Here is a 16,447-nt window from a genome sequence, read left to right as displayed (position 1 = left end):
TAAATACTTCCCCACAAAAGGGACGAGCCCGGAGCCAGGTTACCGGCCCACACCTCAAGACAGGCTTTCTTTTAGGAAATGGACAAAGCTCTATGACCAGAACAAGCACTTTGGGGAATTTAAATTTGCTTTCCCTGACACGACTCCACTTTCATCACTACCCCTGAACTTAAGGGGCATCCAATCCTCAGTCTCAGCAGGTTTGTTTTGTGTCTGTGTGTGTGTGTCTGTGTGTGTCTGTATGTGTGTTCATGTGTGTCTGTGTATCTGTGTGTGTGTGTCTGTGTATGTCTCTGTGTGTCTGTGTGTGTGTCTGTGTGTGTGTGTCTGTGTATGTCTCTGTGTGTCTGTGTCTGTGTCTGTGTGTGTCTCTGTGTGTGTGTGTGTTTTGAAACACGGTCTTGCTCTGTCGCCCAAGCTGGAGGGCAATGGTGCAATCACGGCTCACTGCAGCCTTGACTTCCTAGGCTCAAGCGATCCTCCCATCTCAGCCTCCTGAATAGCTGGCACCACAGATGTGAGCCACCACTTCTAGATACTTTTTGTATTTTTTGTAGAAACAGAGTCTATGTTGCCCAGGATGGTCTTGAACTCCTAGGGTCAGGTGATCCTCCTGCCTCAGCCTCCCATGGTATTGGGATTACAGGCGTGAGCCACCATGCACAGCCAGCATATTTATTAACATCAGATTTTTTTTTTTTTTTTTTTTTGAGACAGAGTTTCACTCTTGTTGCCCAGGCTGGAGTTTAGGGGTGTGATCTCGGCTCACTGCAACCTCTACCTCCTGGGTTCAAGCAATTCTCTTAGTTCAGCTTCCTGAGTAGCTGGAACTGCAGACACGTACCACCATGCCCAGCTAATTTTGTATTTTTAGTAAAGACGGGGTTTCACCATGTTGGTCAGGCTGGTCTCGAATTCCTGACCTCAGGTGATCTGCCTGCCTTGGCCTCCCAAAGTGCTGCGATTGCAGGAGTCAGCCACCACGCCCAAGCAGATTATTTACGTATTTATGTATTTATGTATTTATCTATTTATTTATTTATTTTTCTTTTGAGACGGAGTTTTGCTCTTGTTGCCCAAGCTGGAGTGCAATGGCATGATCTCAGCTCACCGCAACCCCTGCCTCTGGGGTTCAAGCGATTCTCCTGCCTCAGCCTCCCGAGTAGCTGGGATTACAGGCATGCACCACCATGCCTGGCTAATTTTGTGTTTTTAGCAGAGATAGGGTTTCTCCATGTTGGTCAGGCTGGTCTTGAACTTCCGACCTCAGGTGATCCGCCCTCCTCGGCCTCCCAAAGTGCTGGGATTACAGGCGTGAGCCACCGTGCATGGCCAGCATTTTTATTAACATTAGAATTTTTTACTGAATTATCTCGCTTGATACATCTTTGACTATCGTTAAAATGTGTGTGGTCAGCCTGAGGGGACCTGCCTCCGGGCATGATGCTGTGAGTCGAGGTATTCCCTGTGAAGTTTTCTGGCCAATCAAGGCTGAAATTCTATGTAGCAGAAAATCCAGGCCACAGAGGAACCAGTTAAACGAAGCCATAGGGAACCGGACAAATCTAGAATGTGGACAATTGGCCAGGTCTCCATAACAGATCAGTGTGCTGGGAGCGGGTGGGGGAGTGTGTGTGTGTCAGGGAGTTGAGTCTAGATTAAAACAGCCAAAGACATGTGACAACTGCACTCACCATGTCAGCCATGACTGGGGGCTTTTCCAACAGGCAGTGGTCAGACGCATCCTCAGGGACAACTGGGGACATTTCAATATGGACTGAGCATTCGGTAATCTTAGTGACTTATTGCTGACTTTCTTTTTTTTTTTGAAATGACGTTTCCCTCTTATTGCCCAGGCTGGAGTGCAGTGGCGTGATCTCGGCTCCCCGCAACTTCTGCCTCCCGGGTTCAAGTGATTCTACTGCCTCAGCCTCCCAAGTAGCTGGGATTACAGGCACGCGCCACCATGCCTGGCTAATTTTGTATTTTTTTTTTTAGTAGAGATGGGGTGTCTCCATGTTGGTCAGGGTGGTCTCGAACTCCTGACCTCAGGTGATCCGCCCACCTCCGCCTCCCAAAGTGCTGGGATTACAGGTGTGAGCTACCGCGCCCAGCCAAAAGTTTATGTTTTTAAGAGAAATGTGCTGAAGCACTGGGCTCGAGTAACAGTGTCGTGGTTTATTCTGAAAGGGCTCAGCTGTGTGTGCAAGAGTGTATGTGAGTGTGTGTGTATGTCAGCATATGTGTGTGAGTATGTATGTGTCTAAGTGTGTGAACGTGTATGTGTGTGTGTATGTGTATGTGTGTGAGGATGGTGTGTATGTGTATGTGCTGAAGTAAATATGACTGAACAATAAGAATCGTCGATCTGGTTGTTTGGTACATGAGTATTCATCTTATTTCTTTTTCACTTTTTCTGTGCTTTTGAAAGCTTTCATAGGAAGTCAGAAAATGTATCTGGTTGTTAAAACAATATTGTAACGTACACACACAGTCCATTTCCAGTCCCAGAATTGAGACAGTTAGTGCAGAGGCCACTGGCTCAGCTGTGGAAACCAGACTGCATGGTCCATCTGCACCCATGCTGTCTGTGAGCCCTGGGAATGTCGCTTCCTGTCTCTGGGCCTCAGTTTCCTTCTCTGTAAAATGGGCTGATGCTGTTCCTGCCACAGAGGCTGGTGGGATTCAGGCCACATACCCCGGCACATCAGCGTTCCGTTGTTACACATTTGAATACTCCCAAGCCAGCTGGTAAAGAGTTGACTCTCCGGGACCCCTTGCACGTTTCCACGACTCAGCAATCAACGTGGAGCTGAACTGGCTGTGAAGCGTTTTGAGCACTGCCCGTGTTTGTCTCACAGCCCTCACGGGAATCCCAGTTAATATACTCAATGAGCGGAGCCCTGAAAACCCCGCCTGCCACCTCGTAAGTGTTCTATAAGCGTTTGCCATTTTAGTAAGTCCTTGTATTTTTATCCAATCTTTGTTTGTTTTATGTTAAAAAGATAGATGGAAGGTTAACGTTGAAGTAATTAACTTCTTAATGGAAGTGTAGAATTACAAAGTAATTGAAAGGAAGAATAGATGAGATCTGTGAGACTTTCTTGTCTTTCTGCCTCATGCTAAAATGTAAGCTCTTGTTGTAAACAAAAGCCTGCGTACAAATGGTTTGCAGGCTGATTAGCGAATCTGGGGCACGGAGCTACCCAGGAGCTCCACTGTCGATTTAACATCCACGCATTTTATGTAGCTTCTTGATGCTGATGTTGGTAAGAGACGCTAAATTGTCATGGGCATCATGTGGAAAACCCGTAGATGATTTCTGGAGCACAAAAGCCTGACCTGGAATTGGGGCAGGGCTGGGGAAAGTAGGAGGAATGATTCATTTTTGCAGCAAGGGGGATGTGGGGGGCTCAGGCCAGGGCAGGGTGGGGCTGCTGGAAACAAGATAAAGAGAAGGACATAGATACAATGGCAAGGACTCCTTAGCTGTGGGCTAATCAGTGAGCTCAATTATGTCGGACAAGTTTAAAGAATTTAAACATTAAACCATATGTTCCATACATAAAACAATTTTTGAGGGCCAGGGAACTTCCAGCCAGACACCGACCTCGGGTTGTTCATCACCATAGTGGCTGGTGGGGTACCATTCACGTGGGAGGTCGGAGGAGTGAGCAAGGGGGTTAGGCTGTGTCAGCCTTCCTGACAGGTGCTCAAGGACATCCGCTGTGTGCCTAGGTGCAGCTGTGTCACTGGGATGGACACAGGAAGCAATGTGGGGTCTTTGCTGCCCGTGAGCTCCCGGTCTAGGAGAAGAGAGAGGAAGCATCTTTATCTGTGTTATCCCAGGTAGGTGCGCCAATTATATGTCTGTATCCTTATCTGTGTCTACATCTACACCTACATCTACATCTACAGTCATATCAATATCTATACCCATACCCATATCTCTATGTATCTACATCTATACCCATATCACAGCTGTGTCTATATCTGTTAAGTCATTCTTGCATTGCTATAAAGAAATACCTGAGACTGGGTCATTTACAAAGAAAAGAGGTGGAATTGGCTAACGGTTCTGCCTGCTGCGCAAACATCGTACCAGCATCTGCTCTGCTTCTGGGGAGGCCTCAGGGAGCTTTTGCTCATAGCAGAAGGTGAAGCGGGAGCAGGTGTGTCACATGGACAGAGGTGAAGTCAGAGAGAGAGAGAGTGGGTTGGGGGAGCTGCCACACACTTAAACAACCAGACCTCCTGAGAACTCACTCACCATTGTGAGGACAGCACGAAGCCACGAGGGATCTTCCCCCAAGAACTAAACCCCTCCCGCCAGACCCCATCTCCAACACTGCAGATTACAACTCAACATGAGATTTGGGTGGGGACAAATATCTAAAGTATATTACTATATCTATATCTTTATACATCTATGTCCATAGCTACATCTATGTCCACATCTGCATCTGTAATCTGTGTGTGCATATAGATACATATGTCTTTTTACAAAGAAAATAAAGCCAGGTGCAGTGGCTCACACTGGTAATCCCAGCACTTTGGGAGGCTGAGGCGGGTGGATCACCTGAGGTCAGGAGTTCGAGACCAGCCTGGCCAACAGGGTGAAACCCTGTCTCTATTAAAAATACAAAAAAAAAAAAAATAGCTGGGCATGGTGGCGGGTGCCTGTACTCCCATCTACTCAGGAGGCTGAGGCAGGAGAATCGCTTGAACCCAGCAGGCAGAGGCTGCAGTGAGCTGAGATCATGCCACTCCACTCCAGCCTGGGCGACAGAGTGAGACTCCCTCTCAAAAATAAATAAATGAAAAGAAAAGAAGCTCAAAGAAATCAGGTGGTGCCACCGTCAATAAGCATCAGAACCAGAATGCAAAAGTGGGCTTTGGTACCTTCAAAGTCAGAACTGTGTTCACCACTCTCGCTTTAGGGTCTGTATCAGTTTGTTAGGGCTGCCATAACAAAGTGCCACAAACAATAGGACTGTCTTCTCTCCCAAGCCAGAAGTCCGAGATCCCGGTGTCCGCAGGGCTGAGCTCCCCTGAAGGCTCCAGGGGAGGGTCTGTCCCAGCTGGGCCTGGATCTGGCCTCCGGTGGCCCCTCGGCTGGGTGGCCCCTGGGCTGAGTGGCTCCTCGGCTGGGTGGTGGAGCTCCAGTCCTCACGTGGTGTTCTTCCTCTGTGTGTGTCTCTCTGTGTCCCAGTTTCCCCTTTTTATAAGAACACTGATTGTATTCAATTAGGATCCTCCCTCATGACCTCATATGAATTTGATTTAACTTCATTCCCTCTTTGGAAATAGACAAGACCCTATTTCCAAATAAAGTCACATTTCGAGGTATGGGGGGTGGTTAGGTCCCCAACATACCTTTTTTTTTGAATGGGGTATAATTCAACTCATAACGATGTCTTTCACCAAAACCCAGTGATCCTACTTAATCCACATCCCATCTCTTAATGCCTAGTCCCGTCGACTTGTCACTAGATGATGCTGAGAACAAAGGTTTTGTATCTGGGATAAAAGCTTTTTCATCATCATAGAAATTTGGCAAACTTCAGAAGCACCATTACTGTGTTTCAATTTTATCAAGGCTTTTAACAGCTGTACCATGTCCTTGGACTACTTCTATTTTGTAGATAAATGCACGGATACTTGTTTATGTGTACACGTGGTGCTCACACCGAATGTTAGAAGTATGCAATGTGCTTTCTTACACGTGTGGTCATTTATGGCAAACAGCTCTGGGAGGAAAGCAAGGCGGGAAGCAGCTTGTGCATCTGCAGAGGGCACGATGGTGTCTGCTGGGCTGGGTGACTCACCAGTCACAAGCTGGGGTGGGTGGGGCCAGAGAGCCACAGTGCAGAGCTGCTGGACCTCAGGCCCTCACAGCTGAATCAGGGTTCACTTTTTAGGGCTTGTTGTTGGGCAGAGTCCAGAGACAGCCAGAAATCCCCACATATTAAAGCAGAAAGCACCTTCTAGCCGAGCCACGTTGGACGTGGGACCCATCACTTGTCTTATTTCGACATCTTATAACTTGGAGGAACACGGGTATTGCAATCTTCGCACCGTCTGCCTTTCCTCCATATGTGCTCTGTAGTGTTATTTTCTTGACATTTCTCTTCCTTTGGGGTGGAAAAAGAGGAAAAAGGTCACGGTGGGTGGAAACAAAATGAGAAGAGAAAGTGCATGGGCAGAATTTCAGTGAGGATGTTGTCACTTCAGAAACCCACACCTCCAACTTGTGGTCTGACGAGGTGATCAAACTCAGGACACAAGAGGGCGCTCCTCGCCCCACCGCAGCTAACGTCAGTCATGTTACAGGGCAGGTAGTATGGAAAGCGCGTGGCCTATGCTGCAGTCCAGCTTAGATTCTAGCAGCGCGGCTTTCATGTCCTGCTCAGGCAAGCCTTGGTCAGTCACTGGGCCTCTGATTCTGTGACAAATCCAGTGGGCAGACACCCCGAGAGAGCAAGAGGTGACTGAGTCATGGCCTGGCTGTGGGGGACAGCCCACAGTCTGGAGATAGCAAGCCGCCAATGCTGCAGCCACCCTTATAAAACATTTGGAATTACGGAAGCTGAGCAGAGCAGGTTTTGCTTGTTTACTTTGTTTCTGGTTTGCAGAGAGCATTAGGTTGGAGGAAGTTTTTTTTTCTTGTTCTTACATCACAAAATGTAAACTATCAGAGACTTAAAGCTTAAGCATTTTTGTGCATCCAGACAAACCACGACAAAACAAAACAGCCAGCCACAGCCTACACGTTTGGCCCAGGGTCGTGGTTCTCTCACGGAATGCTGTTCAGAAGCGAAAAGACACCAACATTGAGAATTCAGGAGAAGGAGAATTTCAGACACCGTATTCAGTTCTCTTTGTGGCTGAGTCTCTGCAATACGCTGTCTTCCATTTAAGGACTAGAATCAAAGGCTGAGCTGTCTCCATCGCTCCCTGCCCATTGAGAGCCTATGGCCATATGGGGAAACTACCTTTTCATCATGGAAAAGAAGAACTGGTGAGCTTCCTTTGCTGACCCATTAAGCCATTCATCTAGCATTCACCAAGTGCTACATTCATCCAGCGTTCACCAAGTGCTACATTCATCCAGTGTTCACCAAGTGCTACATTCATCCAGCGTTCACCAAGTGCTACATTCATCCAGCGTTCACCAAGTGCTACATTCATCCAGCGTTCACCAAGTGCTACATTCATCCAGCGTTCACCAAGTGCTACATTCATCCAGCGTTCACCAAGTGCTACATTCATCTAGCCTTCACCAAGTGCTACATTCATCCAGCGTTCACCAAGTGCTACATTCATCCAGCGTTCACCAAGTGCTACATTCATCCAGCGTTCACCAAGTGCTACATTCATCCAGCCTTCACCAAGTGCTACATTCATCCAGCCTTCACCAAGTGCTACATTCATCCAGCGTTCACCAAGTGCTACATTCATCCAGCGTTCACCAAGTGCTACATTCATCCAGCGTTCACCAAGTGCTACATTCATCCAGCGTTCACCAAGTGCTACATTCATCCAGCGTTCACCAAGTGCTACATTCATCCAGCGTTCACCAAGTGCTACATTCATCCAGCGTTCACCAAGTGCAACATTCATCCAGCGTTCACCAAGTGCTACATTCATCCAGCGTTCACCAAGTGCTACATTCATCCAGCGTTCACCAAGTGCTACATTCATCCAGCGTTCACCAAGTGCTACATTCATCCAGCGTTCACCAAGTGCTACATTCATCCAGCGTTCACCAAGTGCTACATTCATCCAGCCTTCACCAAGTGCTACATTCATCCAGCGTTCACCAAGTGCTACATTCATCCAGCGTTCACCAAGTGCTACATTCATCCAGCGTTCACCAAGTGCTACATTCATCCAGCGTTCACCAAGTGCTACATTCATCCAGCGTTCACCAAGTGCTACATTCATCCAGCGTTCACCAAGTGCTACATTCATCCAGCCTTCACCAAGTGCTACATTCATCCAGCGTTCACCAAGTGCTACATTCATCCAGCGTTCACCAAGTGCTACATTCATCCAGCGTTCACCAAGTGCTACATTCATCCAGCGTTCACCAAGTGCTACATTCATCCAGCGTTCACCAAGTGCTACATTCATCCAGCGTTCACCAAGTGCTACATTCATCCAGCGTTCACCAAGTGCTACATTCATCCAGCGTTCACCAAGTGCTACATTCATCCAGCGTTCACCAAGTGCTACATTCATCCAGCGTTCACCAAGTGCTACCGCAGTGCCAGGCTCAGGGCCACATAGAGCTGTTTAGCTGTTCTTGTGACTTTTTTTCCGCTTTTTCTTTTTTTTTTTTTTTTTGAGATGGAGTTTTGCTCTTGTCGCCCAGGCTGGAGTGCAACGGTGTGATCTCGGCTCACTGCAACCTCTGCCTCCCGGGTTGAAGCAATTCTTGTAGCTCAGCCTCCCGAGTAGCTGGGATTACATCAGGCATGTGCCATCATGCCTGGCTGATTTTTGTATCTTTAGTAGAAACGGGGTTTCCTCATGTTGGACAGGCTGTCTCAAACTCCTGACCTCAGGTGATCTACCACCCTCGGCCTCCAAAAGTGCTGGGATTACAGGTGTGAGCCACCATGCCCGGCCAATTTTTTTTCTCCTAACATCTCAGGGGAACGTTTTTATCCTCGTGCACTTTGCCCATCACGAGCCGGGTCCCGTGTTGATGCCAAGGTCATAGCAAGTGTCATGCGGCACGCCATTGGGTACTCGAAGTGTTTAGGTGCCTGCCCTCCCCTCGGATCCGGCCCCATCCAGGGGCCCTGCTCCCATTTCCTGCCCTGCACCTTCCTCCAGGAAGTCCCCCTCCCGGCCACGCCAGCCCGTTTCCAGACCTCACCCTTGACCTTCACCCTTATTTGTGCACGTGCTGCCATCCTTTGCGGTGTCACGTCTCACCGTCACATTCCCAGCCAGGATAGTTCCTGCATATCACGGAAGACCTGCCTAGGGAGCTGCCTTCCCGAGTTTTCATCTTCTCTCGTCCTCAAGGAGCCTCCCGCCAGGCACGCGGCTCCTTCCGCTGGCTCTCCCCTCTCTCTTCTGTCACTAGAAGGGCCTTGACCATACTATCAGCGTCAAGCCTTTGTCGTGATGACGCATTTGTCTTCTCTCTGAGTGGCTCTGTACCGCGTTCTCTTAGCTAATCTGTGTTTCTCAAAGTTCCCTTCCCTGAATGGTTCCAACTTCCTGTTGGAGGAAAGAGAGATTTGCAGAAATTTGGAAGGTGGAAATGAAGGAGCAGCTATTTTCTACAGGACGATCGTCTGTGTTTATTCACACCGTGAGGCTCAAAGAGGTTGCTTTCCCCCTACCAGCGGAAAAGGGATGCTGCACGAAGGAATTTTAGGCAGTGACAATGTAATGGTGGGTACGTGTCATTCTACATGTGCCCAAACCAGAGAACGGCCAACGCCGTGAGTGGTCCGTGTGTTACAGTTGATGAACCTGCACTGGAGTATCGGAGTCGCCAGTGCGGGCACAGACATCCGCGGAAACATCAAGCCCCGCTCACTCCTAGTGGGAAGCCCTCCCTACACTCATCAACGCCACAGGTTTCTTTATGGGAGAGTTTTAAAGGTTGTAGTTTTAGGCTGCCTATTTGTTCATAGCAGAGAAAGAGAATAAGCTCTGAAAATGGCAAAGGCATAGCAGGAGGAGATTGGACCCATGGTGGAGATCAGCCCCCAGGCCAGGGCTGCCCAAGCCATCCCTCAGTGGGAGGGACCTTCCTGCTCGTGGTGGTCACTTGCCTCATAGTGAGCACCCATTCCCCCACCCGGGGCGGCTGGCACCCATCATTGCAGATCTGTGGGTGCTCCTATCCCTCCAGAGGACACTAAAGAGCAGGGGAGATGCAGTTTCCTTCCAGTCCAAACCAGCCACCTGCCCGAAGGAAGAAGGAGAACCAGGGCTGCATCCAAGGAAAACACTTTCATTTCTCAAAGGAAAACATTAGGAAACTGAGGGAAGCTATTGCCAGGTGTGTAACTGACCCAGGATCTTCATCTAGAGCAGGGCTGGCAAAACAAGGCCCTCAGGCCAAATCAGGTCCACCATCCATTTATTTTGTGTTCTCTGTAAGCTAACCATGAATTTTATTTTTTTTTAATGGTTCAAAAATGTAGAAGGAGAATGATGTTTTGTGACATGTAAAAATGATATGCTGTTCACATTTTCAAGTCCGTCAAAATAAGATGAACTGAACAGCACCAGGCTCATGGGTTTAGTATTGTCTGCAGCTGTTTTACATGACAGCAGGAGAAAAGGTCCCACAGAGACCACATGGCTCACAAAGCCTAAAAGGTTAACTTTCTGGCTCATTACTGGAAAAGTTTGCTGATCCCTGACTATTTTTATTTTATTTTATTTTATTATTTTTGAGACAGGATCTCACTCTGTCACCCAGGCTGGAGTGCACTGGTGCAACCTCGGCTCACTGCAGCCCTGACGTCCCGAGCTCAAGCGATCCTCCTATCTCAGCCTCCCAAGTACCTGGGACTGGGACAGCAGGAGTGCAACACCCACACCAACACCAGACCACAGCCTTGACCCCTGAGTTTAGAGCATGCAAGAAATTCCTACAAATCAATTAGAAAAAACAAGCGATTTAATTAGAGAAATGGGCAAAAGACCTGAACAAGCACTTTACCAAAGAAAAGATCAAAATGGCTACTCAACGGATGCTCACCTGTGTTATTCATCAGTGGATGCTGCTTACAACCACAGTGAGATATCACTACATAGCCGCCAGGACAGCAAAGTCAGGAAAGAGGAGCAGGAATCAGTGAGGATACAGAGAAACTGAACTCAGACACTGTTGGTGGGAACTGAACTCACACAATGCTGAGGGGAACTGACCTCACTCACACACCACGGGGGGACTGAACTGACTCACACAGCACTGAGGGGACTGAACTCACACACCACGGGGGGGCCTGAACTCACTCACACACCACTGTGGGGAAACTGAACTCACTTGCGCACCCCTGGGGGGAAGTACATTTTTGCATTGACCCTGGACCAATAACCACTGAAACTGAACTGAAGCTTCCATGGCGACTCTGTGATTCCCCACGACCAGCAGAAATGCAAACATATTGCACACAAGGTCATGCGCAAGAATGTTGACAGGATCACTGTTTGTGTGTTTATCTGAACCTTTACCTGCTCATGACAGATAAAGGTTATCATGTGAACGTGGGGAAGACATTGCCAAACATCCAGGGGAGCTTTCCCTGGAGAGCAGACACCACCTCCCCTCGCCGTCCTCTTTGAAATGCCCTGCAGCACGGTCAAGGGACTCTGCTGCTCTGCCAGTCCACTGTGTAGGTCTTCCTGCTTCTCCACTTTATTTCCACCAAATTATAAACTCTTGGAAACAAAGATTCTGCCATCACTCATTTCTTTATCACTCACAGCATCTGGATGTCCTCCACAACAGCAAGTGGCACCTGTCATATTTTGTTTTGTGTTTTTTGTTGTTGTTGTTTTGTTTTTTTTTGAGACGGAGTCTCGCTCTCTTGCCCAGGCTGGAGTGCAGTGGTGTGATCTCTGCTCATTGCAAGCTCCGCCTCTCGGGTTCAAGCGATTCTCCTGCCTCAGCCTCCCTAGTAGCTGGGACTACAGCTGCGTGCCACCACGCCTGGCTAATTTTTTGAATTTTTAGTAGAGACGGGGTTTCACAGTGTTAGACAGGATGGTCTTGATCTCCTGACCTCGTGATCCACCCGCCTCGGCCTCCCGAAAGTGCTGGGATTACAGGCATGAGCCACCGCGCCCGGCCACCTGTCATGTTTTACAGCTAAGGAAGCTGAGGTCACATGTCCAAGCAGTCAAGCATGGGACGTCTCTGTCCTTACCCAACGTGGGTCTCACCACCACTCCTTATTGACTGCACTCTGATCAGACTGTGCCTCTGATAACTCCCAGGACAGGCTCAGCCTTTTCAAGCTTCTGGGCCTTCACATTTGCTTTTGCCTCTCTACCTGGGTCTTTATTTCTTCTATTGTCCAAGGACCAAGTCCTCCTCATCCTTCAGGTCTCAACTCTGGCTGGGCTCCGAGGAGGAGCTACCACCTGGGACGCCACTACCTGTCGGGCCTGCCTCCCTCTCTTACTCGCTCATGTCCTTGCATTTCACTCATTGAATGATCTTAAACATTCATGATAGAATGATCTATCATGTCATAAAAATGACATGATAATTATTTTTATCTCTTTGTGGACTGTTTATTTTCTGTCCTGCCCTTCCCACCTCACAAGAATGGGAAGCCCCATGGTGGGCTGGGACATCATCTGTCTTATTCACACGTGATGTTAAAAGAGATTGTTTTCTTCCTAACGGTGATGAAGTTATACTGCACAGAGGATCTTCAGGGCAGTGAAGCTACTCTGCATGGCACTGTTATGGTGGATAGGAGTCAGTGTACATCTGTGCAGACCCAGAGGATGAACAACACCTACAGCGAGCCCTCGTGTAAACCACGGACTCCAGACCATGAAGACGTGGCCACGTGGGTTCACCAGTGGTAACAAATGCACCACACTTGCTGGTGGGGGTGGCTGTGCGTGCAGGGGAGAGGGGACAGGCAGTGCATGGCAGGTGTCTGTACCTTCTGTGCATTTTACTGTGAGCCAAAAACTGCTCTAAAAAAATTGTCTATTTTTAAGTTCTGATGGGTTCTCTGGCTTCAGGGAGTTGCCATTTTGGATCCTGAAGAATAAAGAGATAGGCTCATTTGCATGAGGTAGGCAGAGTCAAGAAGAGGTGTGTTTGGCTCACCTCTCTGCAGCCTTCACAGGGAGCATGGTGCCAGCATCTGCGACTGGTGAAGCCTCCGAAATATTAGAAATTGGCCGGGCGCAGTGGCTCATGCCTGTAATCCTAGCACTTTCCGAGGTTGAGGGGGGTGGATCACCTGAGGTCAGGAGATCAAGACCAGCCTTCCCAACATTGGTGAAACCCCGTCTCTATTAAAAATACAAAAAGTAGCTGGGCGTAATGGCAGGCACATGTAATCCCAGCTACTTGGGAGGCTGAGGCAGGAGGATCGCTTGAACCCAGAAGGCAGAGGTTGCAGTGAGCCAAGATCACACCACTGCACTCCAGCTTGGGTGACAGAACTAGACTCCGTCTCAAAAAAAAAAAAAAATGTGAGAAATCATTCTGCTCATGGCGTCATGGCGGAAGGGGAAGCGGAGCAGGCATCACATGCCAAGAGGAAAAAAGCCATAAAGAGGGACAGAGAGAGAGGAAAGGAGCTGCCAGGCTCTTTTTGACAATCAGATCTCGCGAGAGCTAATGAGATGAGACAAATAGAGTGAGGATGGCACCAAGACATTTATGTAGGGGCCACACCAGTGACCAGACACCTCCCACCACAACAATGACCAGACACCTCCCACCACACCAGTGACCCAGACACCTCCCACCACACCAGTGACCACACACCTCCCGCCACACCAGTGACCACACACCTCCCGCCACACCAGTGACCAGACGCCTCCCACCACACCAGTGACCAGACACCTCCCACCACACCAGTGACCAGACACCTCCCGCCACACCAGTGACCCAGACACCTCCCACCACACCAGTGACCCAGACACCTCCCACCACACCAGTGACCCAGACACCTCCCACCACACCAGTGACCACACACCTCCCGCCACACCAGTGACCAGACACCTCCCGCCACACCAGTGACCACACACCTCCCGCCACACCAGTGACCACACACCTCCCACCACACCAGTGACCCACACACCTCCCACCACACCAGTGACCACACACCTCCCACCACACCAGTGACCAGACACCTCCCACCACACCAGTGACCACACACCTCCCACCACACCAGTGACCACACACCTCCCACCACACCAGTGACCACACACCTCCCACCACACCAGTGACCACACACCTCCCACCACACCAGTGACCCACACACCTCCCACCACACCAGTGACCACACACCTCCCACCACACCAGTGACCACACACCTCCCACCACACCAGTGACCACACACCTCCCACCACACCAGTGACCACACACCTCCCACCACACCAGTGACCAGATACCTCCCACCACACCAGTGACCACACACCTCCCAGCACACCAGTGACCACACACCTCCCACCACACCAGTGACCACACACCTCCCACCACACCAGTGACCACACACCTCCCACCACACCAGTGACCCACACACCTCCCACCACACCAGTGACCAGACACCTCCCACCACACCAGTGACCACACACCTCCCACCACACCAGTGACCACACGCCTCCCACCACACCAGTGACCACACGCCTCCCACCACACCAGTGACCACACGCCTCCCACCACACCAGTGACCAGACACCTGCCACTAGGCCGGCACCAACACTGGGGATCCAATGTCAGCCTGAGGTTTTCGGGGTGTCAAACATCCAAATGATATCACTGGGGTATGTGTGGGGAGGCAGGATGATGGCAGAGGGCCTCGAGACAGGAAGACCTTGCCTTGAGTCGAAAGCCTGTGCACAACTATCAGGGAACTCATCTGTTTCTGCTGGAGTTTAACTTGACTTTGATTGGTTATTAAAAACCATCCTGTAATCCCAGCAGTTTGGGAGGCTGAGGTGGGCAGATCACAAGGTCAGGAGTTCGAGACCAGCCTGGCCAACATGGTGAAACCCGGTCTCTACTAAAAATAGAAAAAATAGCTGGGTGTGGTGGCGGGTGCCTGTAATCCCAGCTACTCGGGAGGCTGAGGCAGGAGAATTGCTTGAACTCAGGAGGTGGATGTTGCAGTGAGCTGAGATTGTACCACTGCACTCCAGCCTGGGTGACAGAGAAAGATTCCGTCTCAGAAAAAAAAAAAAAAAAATCATTGGGCCGGGCATGGTGGCTCACTCCTGTAATCCCATCACTCTGGGAGGCCGAGGCAGGTGGATCACCTAAGGTCAGGAGTTCAAGACTGGCATGGCCAACACGGTGAAAACCTATCTCTACTAAAAATACAAAAATTAGCCGGGCATGGTGGTGGGCGCCTATAGTCCCAGCTCCTCAAGAGGCCGAGGTGGGAGAATCACTTGAACCCCAGAGGCAGAGGTTGCAGTGAGCCAAGATCGCGCCACTGCACTCCAGCCCGGGTGACAGATGGAGACTCTGTCTCAAAAACAAATAAAATAAATAAATAAATAAATAAATAAATAAATAAATAAAAAAAATAATCATTGGTTCTCACCTCTTTTATGATTCTCTTGCCCCATTCTCTCTTCTCTTCTGGGGCTGTGTGCACCCAGAGGACCTGCTCCCCCGTCCTGAGTGCCCTGGTCTCTTGTGCCCCCTGCCCATTTCCCTCCTCCGTTCTCCGCCTGTCCTGGCTGTGCAAATGCTTCGGAGGACTCGCCCACTTTCCCCGTCCCCTCCTTTGCTGCCTACAGTCCATGTTAGAGTTCTTATTTTCAGTATCACATTTCATATTTCTAAAACTTCTACTTGATTCTTTTATTATTATAATTTTCACTTTTCTGGTGAAATTCTCCATCGCCTCACTTCAGTACTTGGATGGAGTAACCCCATATTTTTTAGAGGACGCATCTCATAACTCCAGCTCCTGAAATTCCCGCGATCTCTCCCTATTGCCTGTTTTTCTTGGCTGTTGGTAATTTCTTTCTTGTCTTATCTCTGTCAGGTAAGTTTTGGTTGAATGTTGCTGTTGCCTATTAAAGGTTGTAGAAATGATTTGAGGATCTGGATGTATTACCTTCAGGAAGCATTTTCTTTTACTCATGGCAGGCATGTGGGTGGGGACAAAAAAACCTCAATCCAATTAGGGTTTGTGCTGTTTGGGGGCTGAGTTTCAGGGTTTTTTCCCCCCTAAACTTACTACTATATCAGATAGTGAATATGTTTCGTGTTTAGAATTGTAAGTTAGAGGTTATTTCCTATTGCCCAGCTCAACCTGGGTAGAGAAATGTGAGCCCAAAGCTAAATATTCCAGCTTTCTCATCCCAGCATTCACAAACACGACAATGTTTCGCTGTCGGAGTCCCAGGTGAGAGGGGTGAGCCAGGCAGGCTTGGTTTTCAAGTAAAGGGGCTTTTCATGGGGATAGGGCAATGGGGGCAGAGGAGGGAGGCTGTGGGGGTAGCAGGAGCTCTGGGAGACAGCAGGGCTCCCACAGGGGAGGAGGGGTCATTGTATTTGAGCCCAGCACAATTCCTTACAAGTGATTTTTTTTTTTTTTCAAGAACAAGCCAATTGATATAGTTTGGATGTGTGTCCCCTCCAAATCTCCTGTGGAAATGTGACGCCCGGTGTTGGAGGTGGGCCTGGTGGGAGGTGACTGTGTTGTGGGGGCAGATCCTTCATGAATGGCTTGGTGCCTTCCTGCTGTCTCCAGTG

At 49.3% G+C, this 16,447-nt stretch overlaps 1 protein-coding gene across 1 annotated transcript; it reads right to left on the bottom strand.

Annotated features, from left to right (window-relative positions):
* Window positions 1-2,372: 2,372 nt before the first annotated feature.
* On the bottom strand, window positions 2,373-10,938 carry LOC134810806 (uncharacterized). Its single transcript, XM_063816855.1, has 2 exons — window positions 10,739-10,938; window positions 2,373-9,237 (listed from the first exon to the last, which is right to left on the bottom strand). The coding sequence occupies exon 2, from the start codon at window positions 8,242-8,244 to the stop codon at window positions 7,273-7,275; it is 972 nt and encodes a 323-aa protein (XP_063672925.1). The 5' UTR covers window positions 8,245-9,237; window positions 10,739-10,938; the 3' UTR covers window positions 2,373-7,272.
* Between the last annotated feature and the right edge of the window lie 5,509 nt (window positions 10,939-16,447).

The sequence above is a fragment of the Pan troglodytes genome, chromosome 7, assembly GCF_028858775.2.
Source record: "Pan troglodytes isolate AG18354 chromosome 7, NHGRI_mPanTro3-v2.0_pri, whole genome shotgun sequence".
Taxonomy (NCBI): domain Eukaryota; kingdom Metazoa; phylum Chordata; class Mammalia; order Primates; family Hominidae; genus Pan; species Pan troglodytes.
This window is presented reverse-complemented; position numbering and strand designations above follow the sequence as displayed.